Raw genomic sequence first — 17917 nt, forward strand, 5'->3', positions numbered from 1 at the left:
GCATCTCATTCCATCCACGTACAACATCAGCCTCCTCCCTCCCACCTCCTGGATTCTGTTTGCGATGCATCCTATGATTGAGATGACCTATTTCCAGATACATTACCCGAGTCTGTAATTCTAGCCTCACTCTGCAGATACACAATTCTGGAGCAAAGCAGATAAACCAGTGTCCTGTCCACATTTAAACACCCGCCGCCCCAGCTCATGTGCCAGCGCTCCTGGGTTCAACCATGTCACTGAATGGACTCGAACTGAGCAAGAAGGTGGACGGTTCCACCCCTAGTCTGTGCCGGGTTAGCCAATCACAACCTGATCTCTACCCCAGCCCAGGGCGCTAAGACCAATTGTGGCCCCCGACCGTTCCCCGGGCTGTGATTGGCTAACCCGGAGATGGCACCTTCAACCTCTGTGGCCAATTAGAGTGAAGACTGCCCTATGCCTGCTAACCTTGACACGAGTCTCTGTACCAGGGCTGGATCTCGTTTCACCGAGTGCCCTCTATCAGGTGCCTGAGTCCACGGGCGCCCACGACTGCCTTGTCAGAAGCAAGCGCTGCAAAACATCGATCTTCAGGAGAATCAATAGGTGGAAAGATAATCTGGGCCTTTGACAAGTGCCCTTTACACTGCCAATGGAGCGGCTCTCTGCAAGAGCTTTGCAATAATAGCAGCTCTTGGCATGATCTCGAGTGCTGTGATATTGGAACTCTTCACTCTTGTGCAAACACATCTCCTGCACGTGGTGCCAGGAAATTAACCCTGAACACACAGTGATGCCCACACCCTGAGAATGAATCGTTATAAACCTGTACATCAGTACTGACCAAGTATGACTCCATGACTCTATAACTAAGTCAATATCATTAGATGATTATTAAGAACATTAGATACAAGAGCAGTCAGCCATACAGCACCTCGAGCCTGCTCCTCCATTCAATAAGATCATGGCTGATCTTCGACCTCAACTCCACTTTCCTGCCCGATCCCCATATCCCTCGATTCCCCATGAGTCCAAAAATCTATCGATCTCGGCCTTGAATATACTCAACGATTCAGCATCCACAGCCCTCTGGGGCAGAGAATTCCAAAGATTCATAACCCTCTGAGTAAAGAAATTCCTCATCTCAGTCTTAAATGGCCGACCCCTTATCCTGAGACTGTGCCCCCTGGTTCTAGACACTCCAGCCAGGGGAAACAATCTCTCCGCATCTACCCTGTCAATCCGCCTCAGAATCTTGGATGTTTCAATGAGATCACCTCTCATTCTTCTAAACTCCAGAGAGTATTGGCCCATTCTACTCAATCTCTCCTCATAGGACAGCCCTCTCATCCCAGGAATCAATCTAGTGAACCTTCGTTGCACCGCCTCGAAGGCAAGTGTATCCTTCCTTAAATAACGAGACCAAAACTGTGCACAATTAGTGCACATTACACAATTAGTAATAATAGAACCATTGGCATTTAGTGGGATCATTCCCCTCTCCGAGTTAGAAGGTTTGATTCCCGCTCCGGACAGTCCCGGTGAGTGGAGACTCCGGCTCAGAATTCCGGGTTAACATCCAGCAGGATCTCACGTCCAGTGGGTTCCCCGCCCATCATATGGGTTGTGAGAGCCCATAAAACTCTCCTGGCGTAGAGAATTAAACCCCCTACCGGCTGGTGTAAAGAAGGTTACAGCTACGGAAAGAACATTCACATAGCATTCATTCAACTGATTCCTGGGATCAGAGGGCTGTCCTATGAGGAGAGATCGAGTAGATTGGGCTAACCTCTCTAGGAGAACGAGAGGTGATCTCATTGAAACATATAAGATTCTGAGGGGGATTGGCAGGGTAGATGCTGAGAGGTTGTTTCCCCCTGGCTGGAGTCTAGAACCAGGGGACATAGTCTCAGGATAAGGGGTCGGCCATTTAAGACTGAGATGAGGACTTTCGTCTCTCAGAGGGTTGTGAATCTTTGGAATTCTCTGCCCCAGAGGGCTGTGAATGCTGAGTCTTTGAGTATATTCAAGGCGGAGATAGATTTTTGGATTCAAGAGGAATCGAGGGATATGGGGATCAGGCGGGAAAGTAGAGTTGAGGTCGATGATCAGCCATGATCTTATTGAATGGCGGAGCAGGCTCGAGGGGCCGTATGGCCGACTCCTGCTCCTAATTCTTATGTTCTTAGCAGCCTGTCAAGTGTAAATCAGCCTGCGAATCCTCCTATTATTTTCCAAGGGGAAGAGTGTGAAGATACGAAAATGACAGGCCAAGTGAGTGAAGACCAAAGTCCAAGTATTGAGAGAAGATTCTGTGTGGCAGCAGTTACCAAGGCAGGTAGATTGTCAGGCTGTATTAGATCAATAGTGGATAAATCTAAGGGATTGTAGCACTCAATAACGCATTGGTGAGACCACATGTGGAGTGTGGAATCAGTACTGTCAACTTTTAGTCTCCCACTCTCAGTCTATCAATTGACTCCTTGTCTAAACATTAGTGAAGTGCCAATTCACCTTAAACAGACGAGAACAGCTGTATTGGGGAGGCGGCAGGGACGATTAAATAATCCAGGAGGTCTCAGCTTTATAAATTTGAGAGGGAGCCTGAAACAGTTTAGAAAGTACCCTGGGATTAACACACACGCTCATTGAGCAAGTGAGACGCCCAGTTCCACATCCGGTCTTCAGTTCAATCAATACAGAGCCTTGTGTTGCCAGTCTCAGCCTGAGCTACTGCACCAGCCCGTTTATTTTGAAACCGAATTCAAATTCTTAAACAGCCACAGTGGGATTTAAACTCATGTTCGCTGGATTATTAGTCCAGTGACATAACCACTACACCCTTCAAAAATCACCCGATGAACACAGGAATATTAGACGACCATTCAGCCCCCTGGCCCATTCGATCAGATCATGGCTGGTCCTACACGAGGGTAACTGCAGCATCATAGGCAACAGAGGGCTGACTTGCTCAGAACGTCCCAAAGCGCTTAACAGCCAGTGAAGTACTTTTGAAGTGCAGTCACTGTTGTAATGTAGGAAACGCGGCAGCCAATTTGTACACAGCAAGGATGAGATAAGTGACTAGATAATCTGTGTTAGTGACGTTGGTTGAGGGGTAAATATTGGCCAGGACACCGGGGACAACTCCCCTTGCTCTTTCAATAGTGCTGCGGGATCTTTTATGTCCACCTGAGGGGGCAGGCAATGGCTTGGTTTAACGTCTCATCCAAAAGACAGCACCTCCAACAGTGCAGCGCTCCCTCAGTACTGCCCCTCTGACAGTGCGGCGCTCCCTCAGTACTGCCCCTCCGACAGTGCAGCGCTCCCTCAGCACTGAGTGTCAGCCTGGATTTTGTGCCCAAGTGGGGCTTGAACCCATGACCTTGTGACTCAAAGGCGAGGGTGCTATCCACTGCCACCACAGCTGATCCACAAAGTTATGGAGGAGTTTTTCCAGGTACACAGGCCAATATTCACCCGTTGGCCATCCATTCACACCATTTATTTGTGGGATCCTGCTGTGCACTCACCCCACTTCAAACTCACTCTGAAGCACCTCAGATGTTTAATGCTCCATGGCCCTACATAAATGCATGTGTTAGTTATATATTCAGCACCAAAATAGAGCATCTTGTTTCTGTAATAAATACAGGCATTTACTGTCTCAAAGTCTGCCACTTGGAAGACTTTTCTGTAAAATCTGATTATTTGCATGTTATATATTTACAAGTCTGACAGGTCTCACAGCCTGGTGGATGAAGGAGGTTCCACGGTCCCACACCATCATCTGCTGGCAGCAAATAGACATTACAAGCACAACATTGCTCAGGACAGATACAGCGCAGGAGGCCATTCGGCCCAGCCTGCCTGTGCCGGCTCTTTGAACGAGCTCTCCCATTAGTCCCACTCCCCCCTGCTCTTTCCCCACAGCCCTGCAACTGTTTCCCCTTCAAGTATTTCTCCAATTCCCTTTTGAAAGTTACTATTGAATCTGCTTCCACCGCCCTTTCAGGCAGCGCGTTCCAGATCACAACAACTGGCTTAGTAAAAAAAATTCTCATCGCCCCTCTGGTTCTTTTGCTGATGATCTTAAATGCACTTTGGGTTAAGGTACCGAAAAGGTGACCAACTGTGGAACTGCACTGGAGCAAGGCGCCTGCTTGAGGAGAGGGTGGCAGAAAGGATGGGGGGAGATTAAAAGTCACACACTAAGAGCAGGAGACAAGTGTTGGATCCTCTTTTATTTTTTGTAACTCTCGCTCCTCGTGTATGGTTATTCTGACTTACATGAACTTTATACAAACTGTTCTCAAAGAAACATTCGTTTAAAACATAGAAAACAATACAGATTCTGCATATTAAAAAGTGCATACACCTCCTGTTAATAAAACATACAAATAAATTATCGAAACACATTCTCATGCACCTGCCTAAAATAACTTAAAAAAACCCAATGATTTCAGCAACACCAAATAGGTGATCTAATTCACAAGGAGAAAGTTACACCAGACTCGGGTTTTGGGCCAATATTGTTCGCAGCTCTCTGCTGTAAGTTCATTGGAATATTTTGTTTGAGTTGTGGGGTACATGGAGTCACACCGGGTCATCGGCACAGCTGAGGGCAAACCCAGTCTAAATCAGACAGTTCATTTCCCACCCAGGTACCAAGCTTCAGTGGGACTCGCTGTGTTCAGTGCCATGGGTGGGATGGGACAGAGGGAGTGCTGCAAACACTCGGTGTGTCAGTCAGCGCCTGCGGGGAGAACCGATTTGGGGGGGCCGGAGATGAGGATTAAACGTTTCGGCTGTGGACCCATCGTTGAGAAGAACCGCATTGGCGTCAAAGGGTCTGCGCCCCATCGCTGCACCAGCCTGCCCTCCCCACAAAGATGCTGACCCGACCGGCGGACTGAGCCATTTCCCTGGTCCCTGTTTCAGATTCCCAGCATCTGCCGGTGTGCTACCCCCGGGGTGGGATGGGCAGCGTGGCTGACCCCTCTTAGTTCTTTATTCCAGTGTACAATGAAATAAAATGGCAGTGGGAGCTAAGTGGTTCCAACTCTCGGCAGCCGAATACCACATTTAAAAAAAGGAAAATCAAGGTGCAATCTACAAACCGTGCACCTGCACAGGTCGACACTTGGTGTACAGATTAAAACCACCCACTGTCTTATTGATCAGAGTACATTCACATCAAAGTCTGGCAGCTGCTAACGAGGCTGGAGTGTTTCTTTACAGCGCCTGCTGTGTACAAGCCTGTAATTACAAGGCAGTTCAGGAATAATCTTTCTTACAGAACCCTGGGCCAGACAACACCCAGGGAGACGAGTCTCGGGCAAACCATTCCCATCAAAAGAATGGTATATGATCGGGATTCATCTCATTTCAAAGTCACTAACTTTGGTTTTTGCAGAGTTACAGATCCCCTCGCTCTATAACTCGGGAACATGATTTAATGGCTCGATTTACACAACCCAACAGGCCTCCCACCCCGTAAAAGAAACCATAAATGTAACAAGTCATTTAACCGGGTATTATTAGAAAGAATTTAGTGTACTTCCACTGTCAGTTTAACATCTGTATAATCGCAGGGTTGGGAGCTATCAGGGAATCAGCACCACACCGCCCCAAACCCAAAATACACACACACTAGGGTTAACACATCGCACCTCTGGCCAATAAATTTGGGGCCCGGGGTGCCCTGCTCCTCACTGTGACGACTGCTCAGGGAGTGCCGACTGTTACTAAAAATGAAGTCATTAAATTATCCCCCCGCCCCTCTTTATTAATCTTATTGGGAACGTTCAGAACGACAGGGAGCCCTTTAAAAGCAAAAACACCACGCTCCACTTCGCAGAGCATCAGGAAGACCGAGGATGGAGGGAAAGCATTTTTACAATTCAGTCACCGGCGGAATTGTCAGCGAAGAATAATTGGAACTTTTTTTTAAAACTGAGATCCTGTTTTGCTTCAAACAGAGGGAGTGAACTTCAGTTTCGAATCTCCTTGTTTGCAGCCTTCAGTAAAGGCGATTCTGTTCATTATAAAATTACTAATCGACAATCACTCACATTGATCACACACACAACACCCGGGAAAGAAAATCAAGTTGTGCAAACAAAGCAATGGAACCAGACCAGCCCACACAGCCAGGACTGGAGCACTTGAAATAGCGAATGCAACATTAAAAGGGATAATAAACCTACCACAAAGTACCTCAGTGCAACCAATGCCCCAGCACTTGCATAGTAATACATTGCCTTCAGTGCATGCAGACAGGAGGATGAACAGGGGGAAGGAGTGGAACAGCAAAGGGATGCAGAAAGTCTCCATTACGCACAAAAGTAAATGTGTGGGGGGGTCTGTGAAACAGCACCGGGTCATCATCTGAATTCTCATGTCGCTCCACCCACCCCTCCACTGGCCTGGGCACTAGAGGGGGTGCAGAGGAGATTTACCAGGATGTTGCCTGGGCTGGGGAAGTTTAGCGATGAGGAAAGATACTATGACCGGAAAGCCCTGCAGCGGGTAGTCAAAACTGCCCAACGCATTACCGGCACCCAGCTACCGACCATAGAGCACATATACCAGAAATGCTGTCTACGGAGGTCACGGTCCATCATCAAAGACCCTACCCACCCCAGCCACAGTCTGTTCGCCCTCCTGCCATCTGGGAGACGCTACAGATGCATTCGCACCCGAACGACCAGATTTAGGAACAGCTTCTTTCCCAGGGCTGTCATCCTACTGAACTCCACAAATAAACTCTAAAGCCTGCACATCTGCCAATGCACTTTATTATGTTTATGTTAATGTATTACAAGCCAAATGTATGTTGAATGTTTAAATGTCTTAATCTAAATGTACACTCTCGGGAGCCGCAAGCCTACATTTCGTTGTACTGCACTTGTGCACTAACAATGACAATAAAGTTGATTTGATTTGAGACTGGAGAGGCTGGGGTTGTTTTCTTTGGAACAGAGGAGGCCGAGGGGAGACCTAATTGAGGTGTATAAAATGATGAGGGGCCTAGATAGAGTGGATAGGAAGGACCTATTTCCCTTAGCAGGAAGGTCAATAACCAGGGGGCAGAGATTTAAAGTAATTGGGGGACGGTATAGAGGGGAGTTGAGGAGAACTTTTTTCACCCAGAGGGTGGTGGGGGTCTGGAACTCTCTGTCTGAAAGGGTGGGAGAGGCAGAAACCCTCATCACATTTTAAAAGTACTTGGATATGCACTTGGGATGCGGACCAAGTCCTGGAAAGTGGGATTAGGCTGGAAAGCTCTTTTTCGGCCGACACAGACACAATAAGCCAGATGGTCTCCTTCTGTGCCGCAAATTTCTATGATTCTATGAACTCAGCAGAGTGGGGGGGGTGGGGGGGTCACATCTGTGATCGTCCTGTGCCGTTTGGCTCTGTTCCACACCGGATGGTGCACTTCCTGCTGTGCCATCAGAGCGGGTGCCGACAAGACTGAGGAGGAAGAGGAGGAAAGGCTCCCTGAAAGCTATAAAGGCATTTTATTTCACACTTTATCTTTGGAACACCAAGCAACAGCGAGCTCCCTCAGGGTCTAGAAGCCAGACAGCTCCTGGAAAGCCTCTAACAAATGTGAGAAACAGGGATGTTAAATGCCAAGTGAGCCCAGACCAGAGGGTGCAACACCTTGGTGACACCCAGTTAGGTGATGGCATGTGAGCGAGTAGCGAGGGACGGTTGGGGATGAAGAGGCCCTTTATTTAATGCTAATTTGTGATTTTACTGTGCTGTCACTGACTACTGAAGTTTATAATGGAGAAACTGTTTTCTTCGAGTAGTTGCAGCAACAACTCAACCCGTGTTCCACTACACTGAACTGGGAACGGACAGGAAAGAGTTCATGGAAGGACTCGGGGCCGGAACTGCTGAAGCTTTCCGCACAAGCTGCCACCTGGCGAAACAACCTTTGCTTTTGCAGAGAACACAAGTGGGTTTGGCTAATCCATAGCGTTGGGTGGGAGCCGAAGACCTGTCTCACCGCCTATTGCAAACGCCGGGGTGGCTCAGCTGATTAATGCTTAATGCTGCACATGAACCCCCGGGTGTAAGAAGCAGAGTTCGGCCCGCACAGAAACTGGCAATAAATAGACACTCCTGCACTCGCTGGAATGCTGCATCCAGCATATGGTCTCCTCAGGCCCGGGGGCTTCTGGTATTGGGGCAAATACTTAATGACAATGTGGATGTAGCCTACAGCCACCACCTAAACTGGTAAACTGCTCACTGCTGTTTGTGGGATTGTGCTGTGCGCAAATTGACTGCTGTGTTTACCTACCTAACACTGACTACACTTTCAACGGTCATGTATTGGCTGTGAAGCACTTTGGGATTTCCTGCGGATGTGAAAGGCGCTATATAAATGCACGTTCTTTCCACCTCTGGTGTTCCACAATGAGTAATTACAGCCTGCCTGCTGTAAATTTCAAACCTTGCTACAATCTCAGTTCTGGGTTGGTGGGAGACAGTCGATGCTGATCTGTGTGCGTGCAAAAAAAAACCCAGCACCGAGGCCATCAAGGCCCCTGTCCTTTTGGCTTCTCTGTGAGGAGATTGCACAACTTTCAATTAGTGGTGAAACCACCTGTGTTAGTTGCAGCATCATTCGCCATTCACAGCCTCTGGGCAGGGTAGTGGCAATGTCACGGGCAGTTCCCATCCGGTTTCACAAAAAGCTGGTAAAAGGCTCATGAAAATTTTAAACGGCCAATCTCGCCCATACCGTAATTGCACATCAGTAACACACACTCAGGAGGTGACCGTATTTCCCACCGTGCACCGGCCAAGAGCGGCGAAATACATTGAATTAGGCACCACGGAACCGGATTCACAATCGCTTGCATGTAAACACCATTCCCCCAAGATCGTTAAACCTCTTTAATAGGATGCCACATCAGTGAATCGGAGCATGGACTTGGTCTGGCTCGGTGTAATCAGGTCATAAGTATATTAGGATCCTTTTCCATGAGCAATTTGAACTGGGGTCTTTGATATTTGCTTTTGGCCGGGAGGTTGTGGGAGCAGAGCGGGAATCGCAAACTTAGTCTCTGTGATAGGGGAGAGTGTACATGGGGTGTGGGAGGAGATTCAATGGGTGGGTAGAGTCTGTGATAGGGGAGATTGTACATGGGGTGTGGGAGGAGATTCAATGGGTGGGTAGAGTCTGTGATAGGGGAGAGTGTACATGGGGTGTGGGAGGAGATTCAATGGGTGGGTAGAGTCTGTGATAGGGGAGAGTGTACATGGGGTGTGGGAGGAGATTCAATGGGTGGGTAGAGTCTGTGATAGGGGAGAGTGTACATGGGGTGTGGGAGGAGATTCAATGGGTGGGTAGAGTCCATGATAGGGGAGAGTGTACATGGGGTGTGGGAGGAAATTCAATGGGTGGGTAGAGTCCATGATAGGGGAGATTGTACATGGGCTGTGGGAGGGGATTCAATGGGTGGGTAGAGTCCATGATAGGGGAGAGTGTACATGGGGTGTGGGAGGAAATTCAATGGGTGGGTAGAGTCCATGATAGGGGAGATTGTACATGGGCTGTGGGAGGAGATTCAATGGGTGGGTAGAGTCCATGATAGGGGAGAGTGTACATGGGGTGTGGGAGGAAATTCAATGGGTGGGTAGAGTCCATGATAGGGGAGATTGTACATGGGCTGTGGGAGGGGATTCAATGGGTGGGTAGAGTCCATGATAGGGGAGATTGTACATGGGCTGTGGGAGGGGATTCAATGGGTGGGTAGAGTCTGTGATAGGGGAGAGTGTACATGGGGTGTGGGAGGATATTCAATGGGTGGGTAGAGTCCATGATAGGGGAGATTGTACATGGGGTGTGGGAGGAGATTCAATGGGTGGGTAGAGTCTGTGATAGGGGAGATTGTACATGGGGTGTGGGAGGAGATTCAATGGGTGGGTAGAGTCCGTGATAGGGGAGAGTGTACATGGGGTGTGGGAGGAGATTCAATGGGTGGGTAGAGTCTGTGATAGGGGAGAGTGTACATGGGCTGTGGGAGGAGATTCAATGGGTGGGTAGAGTCCGTGATAGGGGAGATTGTACATGGGGTGTGGGAGGAGATTCAATGGGTGGGTAGAGTCTGTGATAGGGGAGAGTGTCCATGGGGTGTGGGAGGAGATTCAATGGGTGGGTAGAGTCCGTGATAGGGGAGAGTGTACATGGGGTGTGGGAGGAGATTCAATGGGTGGGTAGAGTCTGTGATAGGGGAGAGTGTACATGGGGTGTGGGAGGAGATTCAATGGGTGGGTAGAGTCCGTGATAGGGGAGAGTGTACATGGGCTGTGGGAGGAGATTCAATGGGTGGGTAGAGTCTGTGATAGGGGAGAGTGTCCATGGGGTGTGGGAGGAGATTCAATGGGTGGGTAGAGTCCGTGATAGGGGAGAGTGTACATGGGGTGTGGGAGGAGATTCAATGGGTGGGTAGAGTCTGTGATAGGGGAGAGTGTACATGGGGTGTGGGAGGAGATTCAATGGGTGAGTAGAGTCTGTGACAGGGGAGAGTGTACATGGGGTGTGGGAGGAGATTCAATGGGTGGGTAGAGTCTGTGATAGGGGTGATTGTACATGGGGTGTGGGAGGAGATTCAATGGGTGGGTAGAGTCTATGATAGGGGAGATTGTACATGGGGTGTGGGAGGAGATTCAATGGGTGGGTAGAGTCAGTGATAGGGGAGATTGTACATGGGGTGTGGGAGGAGATTCAATGGGTGGGTAGAGTCTATGATAGGGGAGATTGTACATGGGGTGTGGGAGGAGATTCAATGGGTGGGTAGAGTCTGTGATAGGGGAGATTGTACATGGGGTGTGGGAGGAGATTCAATGGGTGGGTAGAGTCTGTGATAGGGGAGAGTGTACATGGGGTGTGGGAGGAGATTCAATGGGTGGGTAGAGTCTGTGATAGGGGAGATTGTACATGGGCTGTGGGAGGAGATTCAATGGGTGGGTAGAGTCTGTGATAGGGGAGTGTACATGGAGTGTGGGAGGAGATTCAATGGGTGGGTAGAGTCCATGATAGGGGAGATTGTACATGGGATGTGGGAGGAGATTCAATGGGTGGGTAGAGTCTGTGATAGGGGCGTGTACATGGAGTGTGGGAGGAGATTCAATGGGTGGGTAGAGTCTGTGATAGATTGTACAACATAGGTAATTGGCGGGGCTATGGGGAAAGAGTGGGACTAATTGGAAAACTCTTTCAAAGAGCCAGCACAAGCTCGATGGACCGAATGGCCTCCTTCTGTGCTGTATCATTCTATGAAATCAGAAACTGAACCTTTAAAACATTTCATGCAAGATGTCTCCCGAAATAGAAGAGCTTAATTTTTTTTTAAATGACAAAAGGCAGGATTTTTGCACACTCGGTCTAAAAGGCATCAACCATTAACCGGGGGCGGCTGTGTGACGCCAGACTTGGCTTATTAGCCTGGTAGAAACTACTATTTTTGATTATCTTTGTTGCTCGGGGAACATGAACATCTTTCTTTCAACAGGGTGACTGGGTCCCCATAACTCGCTGGTGACCCCACAAATACCTTCCCACAAGTGCCGACAAACCTCAGAGATCGGACTCGAATACCTACACACATGGGTCAATATTCACTTATTCCTGACTCAACAAACATTTGAGCTGAATTGTGTCTCCGGGTCACTGAAAGGTTAATCCTGGGCAAGACCTGGACAACCAGGTGCCAACAGGTCATTTCAGGCTGTGAAATGGTGGCGAGACGAGGGAGCGATGTTTGGGGCCGGTTATTGCGTTGGACCAGATTGAAGGATCTATGCGAGGGGCGCTCAAACCTTGGGTCAGTGTGGGGACTTAGCTTCGAAACGTGGAGTCTGGAGTCACAACTGAAGTTGAAATCCCTGCTCCCATTAATCTGCAGATACCTCACGCTGCTGATAGTCAACAGATCACGCGCAATATGCAGATCTCAGACTCACCAAGCGAAAATGGCAGACGCATTGCATCTCGTTCCATTCCATCTCTCTCACTCTTCCTTCTGCAGCAGAGAAGAACTGCTACCAACATGGGGGCCATGGCCATTTCAGAAGGGGGGCATAATGCAGCCAAAATAGTCATTGCTCCCATTCATTCCTCGTGGGTTCACCCGAGGCTCGTCATTGTACAGTACCGAGAGTGGAGCAAGGTGTAACGCAGCGCCATGCAAACAAACCCTTATCGGAGAAAATGAAACGGATTACTTAACTTGACGGCTTCCTCAGAGCATGCAGTAGTCATTTTAGTCTTGAAAAGAACATTTATAAAAAAAAAACTTTTTTTTAAATCAAATCATTCATTGAACAAGTACATAGTGTTATTCTGCAACAAAAGAACGTTCTCTAGGTTGGTACAAAGTGCTGTGTTAAAACCCGCCAGGGAAAGGGCAGCCTCTGGACAATGATGAACTAGCTCCATGATCCTTGCACACCACATGTCCGTCTCACGGGGCCGTTATTTGGTTTGATGGCACAACAAAAGGTGCTTAAATCAATATCCTCCCTAACCGATGTAGGCACATTAACCTCAAATTAAAACTTAAAAACTTCCTCCAACAGAAAGCCGGTATAATAAATGGAGAGAGAGAGAGAAAGGAAGGTGTCACAGAAACAAAACCAGACGAGCATTTTTGGGGAGTCTTTTTTCCTTTTGATTGGTTTGTTTTTTCCGCATTTACTTTTTGCTATGGCGTGCAGCGGACTGCATGCTGCTAGTGACAATCTTTCTGGATTTAAATGTCTTTTCTGCGGGTTTCTTCCTGCTCGCCGGCGACTGGGCACCCACCTCTGGCAGCGCCGACTTGGATTTGGCGGCGGGAAGCAGCGGGCGCTTGGTGGGAGTGACGTCTTTGCTCGTCGACTTCCCTCGCGCGGCCGTTTTGCTGGTCAGGGTCAAGGCCGAGGTCGTGGCAGGCGGCAGCTGTTCGGTCACCAATCGCCTGCCCTCCTTGGCCGACCCCTCGCTTGGCACTTTTTTGCTCACCGTTTTGGAAGCTCCGTCTGCCGACTTCTTGGCGAGAATGTTGCTCTTCCCCAAGTCGGCCGACCTCCGACTCTCCTTCTGCCTCAGCGCCGCCCGGAAGAACGACATTCCTTTGTCATCCGACTTGCTGCTGTCCCTTCTCAAGTCAGTCCGCGAGCTTGTGTCCGACGACTTTGCTTCCGTCACGGAGGAGCTGCTGCTCGAATTCCTCAGCCTCCTGCTCTCCAATCGGTTCCCCGACTTACCGTGCGACAGCCTGCCCGTGCTGCTGGCTTTGGAAGAAGACGTCAACCTGCGTTTTTCGGGAGACGGGCTGCGTTTGGACCGGCCCTCGGAAGTCTTTGACCTTCCAGACACCTTTTTCCGTGCCGGGGAAGGGGACGGCGGGGAAGGTGGGAGCAGCTTCGGTTTCTGCTGAGACGCAGACAAGGCAACTAGCTCATGAGCTTTGGCTGATTCCTTTCGGAGGACCGGGTTTGACGTAGCACGCCGGGCTCCCGTTTTCGTCTCGGCCTTTTCGCGCGTGATGGAAAGCTTCTGGGGGTTCTTGAGCGATGAAGAAAGAGTTAACTGAGCTTTGGCCGAAGAGCTTTTGCCGTGCTCATGGAGCGCTCTGGAACCAGCGGTCGTCTTCTGCGGGCTCTCTGCATTCGCTGCTGCTGTCACATGGCCTTTCCTTTGTCTTTGCTCTTCGGCCGAGGAAGCCCCACTGATGCTCGGAGACCGAGGGCTGCCAGTCGCGCTTTTCCGATTGTCTACAGCATCTACCAAAGGGTTCAGCTTGTCCAATCCTCCCGTGCCAGCGCCACCCTGGTCCAGCTTTTTATCAAGGGGCAAAGTGGGTCTACTCTGCCCAGTGGCTTTCCCGGTGACTTTCATTTCCTCCTCTCGGACCATGCCTTCCATGACTGCGAGGGGCGCTCTGCCGGACTGGCCGGCATGAGCCGCCCCCTGGTCTTGCAATGGGGAAGTGCCTGGGTTGGGGCTCTTGCGCCCCAGTACGTCCGCTGTCGGAGATGGGCTGTGAATTGGAGACTCAAAGGAGAATGGTGATGGAGAACTGGACCGCACGTGCAGCTTGCTGGATAGCGGCCTCTGAGACTTAATTCCGTTCTCATTGAGCACCAAGGGACTGGCAAACGAGGATCTGGATGAGAGACTCTGGTGCTGGACACTCCTCACAAAGGGCCGAGTAGAAAATCCACCTGAACAACAAGAATAATTAATTAATCTGACCTTCAAACTGATGAAAAAATTACGAGCAGCAACCATGTCACAGACCAGAGTGAAACCTCTATGAGGTCACATTCGCTGCACCGATGGTGCAGACATCATAAAGCAGGGTCAGCACCTTCTGGAGCCAAGCCTTGGAATTAAAACCAGCAGTGCTTTTAAAACTTTTACCATAAACACGCAGTCTCTGACAAGCAAGTAGCCGTGTCTTCCGGTATCAGCCATGGCTCAGTTGGCAGCACTCTTGCCTCCAAGTCAGAGCGGAGGCTTGAGCACAAAATCCAGGCCGACACTTCCGGGCAGCACCGAGGGAGCGCTGCGCTGTCGGAGGTGCCGTCTTTTCAGATGAAATGTTAAACCGAGGCCCCATCTGCCCTCTCGGGTGGACGTAAAAGATCTCACTGCGCTAGTTTTGAAGAGGAGCAGGGGAGTTTATCCCCAGTGTGCTGGCCAACATTTATCCATCAACCAACATCACTGAAACTAAAGTAGCTGGTCATTATCTCATTGCGGTTTGTGGGATCTTGCTGTGCGCAAACTGGCTGCCATATTTCCTACATCACAACAGTGACGACAGTTCAAAAGTACTTCATCGGCTGTGAAGCGTTTTGGGAGGTCCGGAGGTCACGAAATCATCACAGAATGATACAGCACAGGAGGAGGCCAGTCGGCCCGTCGGCCCTGTGCCAGCTCTTTGAATGAGCTCTCCAATTAGTCCCACTCCCCCTGCCCTCTCCCCAGAGCCCTGTGAATTTTTCCCCTTCAAGTATTTATCCAATTCCCTCTTGAAAGTTACACTGAATCTGCTTCCACCGCCCTTTTCAGGCAGCGCATTCCAGATCACAACAACTCGCTGCGTAAAAAAGACGCCCTATAAATACAGGCCTTTCTTCCTTGTTTTCCCCCCTAATTTCAATCTTGGGAATTTCTCAATGGTGAACAATATTTCACGGCTGCCCGTTACATGTCCTGCATCTTACACATGGGAAAATACCATGGGAATTAAGCAATGTTTGCTCATGCGTGGCATTATAGTGACAAGGTCACCTTACAGCACAGCTTCAACTGGTCGTCTTAAAACAGCGTTCTGTTTTGAGGTCGAGAAGTGGAAACACCGTGGCTACCCGTGATGCATTTTTACAAGCTGAGGTTGATGAGTCACAATTAACGCAGTGAATCGACGGCAGTACAAGGGATGACTGACTGGGAGAGGATACAGGGCCCCCAAGTGCCAGATAGTGAGACAAGTGTGCCTCAATGAACACACCATTTCAACTTCACCAGCACGTCACACCCTCGGGGATCACATCAGAACAAATAATGAAAGCTGTGCCACTTTCTGTATACTTAAATGTGCTGCAGGTGGGTGGGGGTGGGGGGGGGGGGAAAAGAGATGAAGATTCTATTCCTTTTTTAAATGGGTTTTGTTACAGGAGAAATCTCTGCTCTCAGACCTTTATTGCCAGAAATTCAAAGTGAAATATGGGGGTGATGGAGAGAGGGCAGGGCTGAGGATCATGCGCGGACTGTACCATCATCCTGATCACTGCGGTCCTGTGTAAATTCCACGGATTCGGAAAGCGAGACGAGAGAGGTCCTGCGAGATGATGCAGCGGACGTGATGCTGGGCTGCTTGCTGCCCGCGAGGCGATTTATCCAGTGTTCACAGAGAGACGAGCTGGTAGATCCTGAAAAACATTAGTATACGTCTGTAACAGAGCAAAATATATGTACATATGGACAAGCACACACAGCCTCCGACAGCGATCAAAGTTAGACATCTCACAAAAATGGTCAACTGATCCTGCAGAGGACATGGCTGAGGTACTAAATGAGTACTTTGCATCGGTCTTCACTGGAGAGAAGGAGGCAGTAGTGATATTGGATAGGATAAAAATAGATAAAGGAGGCATTTAAAAGGTTGGGAGCGCTCAAAGTAGAAAACCGGATGAGATGCATCCTAGGTTACTGAGGGAAACAAGGGTGGAAATAGCAGAGGCTTTGGCCACAATCTTCCAATCCTCCCTGGATATGAGGGTGGTGCCAGAGGACTGGAGGATTGTAAATGTTACACCCCTGTCTAAAAAAGGGGAGAGGGATAAACCCAGCAACTACAGGCCAGTCAGCCTAACGTCAGTGGTGGGGAAAATTTGAGACACAATAACCCGGGACAAAATTAATTGGCATTTGGAAAGTATGGGAAAACACGGATTTGTTAAAGGTAAATAGTGTTTGACTAACTTGATTGAGTTCTGTGATGAAGTAACGGAGAGAGTTGATGACAGTAGTATGGTTGATGTTGTGTATATGGACTTTCAGAAGGAGTTTGACAAAGTCAATTCTGGGCACCAGACTTTAGGAAGGATGTCAAGGCCTTGGAGAGGGAGCAGAAGAGATTTACGAGAATGGTACCAGGGATGAGGGACTTCAGTTACGTGGAGAGACTAGAGAAGCAGGGGTTGTTCTCCTTAGAGCAGAGAATGTTAAGAAAAGATTTGACAGAGGGGTTCATAATCATGACTAGTATTGATAGAGTAAATAAGGTGAAACTGCTTCCAGTGGCAGAAGGATCAGTAACCAGAGGACACAGAGTGAAGGAGATTAGCAAAAGAACCAGAGGCGACATCAGGAGTTGTTGTGATCTGGAATGTGCTGCCTGAAAGGGCGGTGGAAGCAGATTCAATAGTAACTTTCAAAAGGGAATTGGATAAATACTGGAAGGGAAAACATTTCCAGGCCTATGGGGAAGAGCAGGGGAGCGGGACTAGTTGGATAGCTCTACCAAAGAGCTGGCACAGGCACGATGGGCCAAATGGCCGCTGTCTGTGCTGCATCATTCTCTGATTCCCATTATACATAATTGAGAAGTTATACTGTAATAAAGACCCTCTCCTCCCTTCACAGACTCACCAGCATGCTGTGTGGTATAAGGAAATACAAATAAGAAAGGCTTGGAAAATTTGGGCCTTTTTTAAGATTAGAACACAGATTATGGGGGCGACATAATAGATGACAGGACGGATAGAAGCAGCCTGACTCCAGTAGTTGAGGATCTAAAACGAGGGGCCATAGATACACGATGAAATGCAAGTGATTTATCACAGAGGGCAGGAGAAACCTCTTCACACTCAGGGTTGTGAGGCTGTGGGATTCACTCCCAGGGTTAGTGGTTGAGACAGAAACTCTCAACATTCCAGATTAGATTGGAGAGGTGGATGAAGGGATACGGGTACAGGGCGGGTAAATGTGATCAGCACTCTGCTCGTGTGGAGGGTGAACACCAACACGGACTGGTTGGGCCGAATGGCCTGTCTCCGTGTTGTAACTTCTGTTTATATTTCCATTGACCCATTCTGTGGTTTGTTAGATTGAGGCCTATGCTCTCTGGAGTTCAGAAGAATGAGAGGGGATCTCATTGAAACATACAAGATTCTGAAGGGGATTGACAGGGTAGATGCTGGGAGGTTGTTTCCCCCTGGCTGGAGAGTCTAGAACCAGGGGGCACAGTCTCAGGATAAGGGGTCGGCCATTTAGGACTGAGATGAGGAAGAATTTCTTCACTCAGAGGGTGGTGAATCTTTGGAATTCATTATCCCAGAGTGCTGTGGAGGCTCAAGTCGTTGAGTATATTCAAGGCGGAGATCGATAGATTTTTGAACTCCAGAGGAATCC

At 49.0% G+C, this 17917-nt stretch overlaps 1 protein-coding gene across 1 annotated transcript in view; it reads right to left on the reverse strand.

Annotated features, from left to right (window-relative positions):
- Positions 1 to 4208: 4208 nt before the first annotated feature.
- Positions 4209 to 17917, reverse strand: part of usp31 (ubiquitin specific peptidase 31) — a 112883-nt gene continuing 99174 nt past the window's right edge. Inside the window, exons 15-16 of the mRNA XM_086000063.1 lie at positions 15778 to 15933; positions 4209 to 14217 (exon numbers count right to left, since the gene is read on the reverse strand). Coding sequence (XP_085856189.1) covers positions 12704 to 14217; positions 15778 to 15933 — 1670 coding nt within the window. The 3' untranslated portion in view covers positions 4209 to 12703. The remainder of the gene's footprint in view (positions 14218 to 15777; positions 15934 to 17917) is intronic.

Source organism: Somniosus microcephalus, chromosome 11 (genome assembly GCF_052327205.1).
Source record: "Somniosus microcephalus isolate GS21.2 chromosome 11, FLI_Smic_1.0, whole genome shotgun sequence".
Classification (NCBI taxonomy): Eukaryota; Metazoa; Chordata; class Chondrichthyes; order Squaliformes; family Somniosidae; genus Somniosus; species Somniosus microcephalus.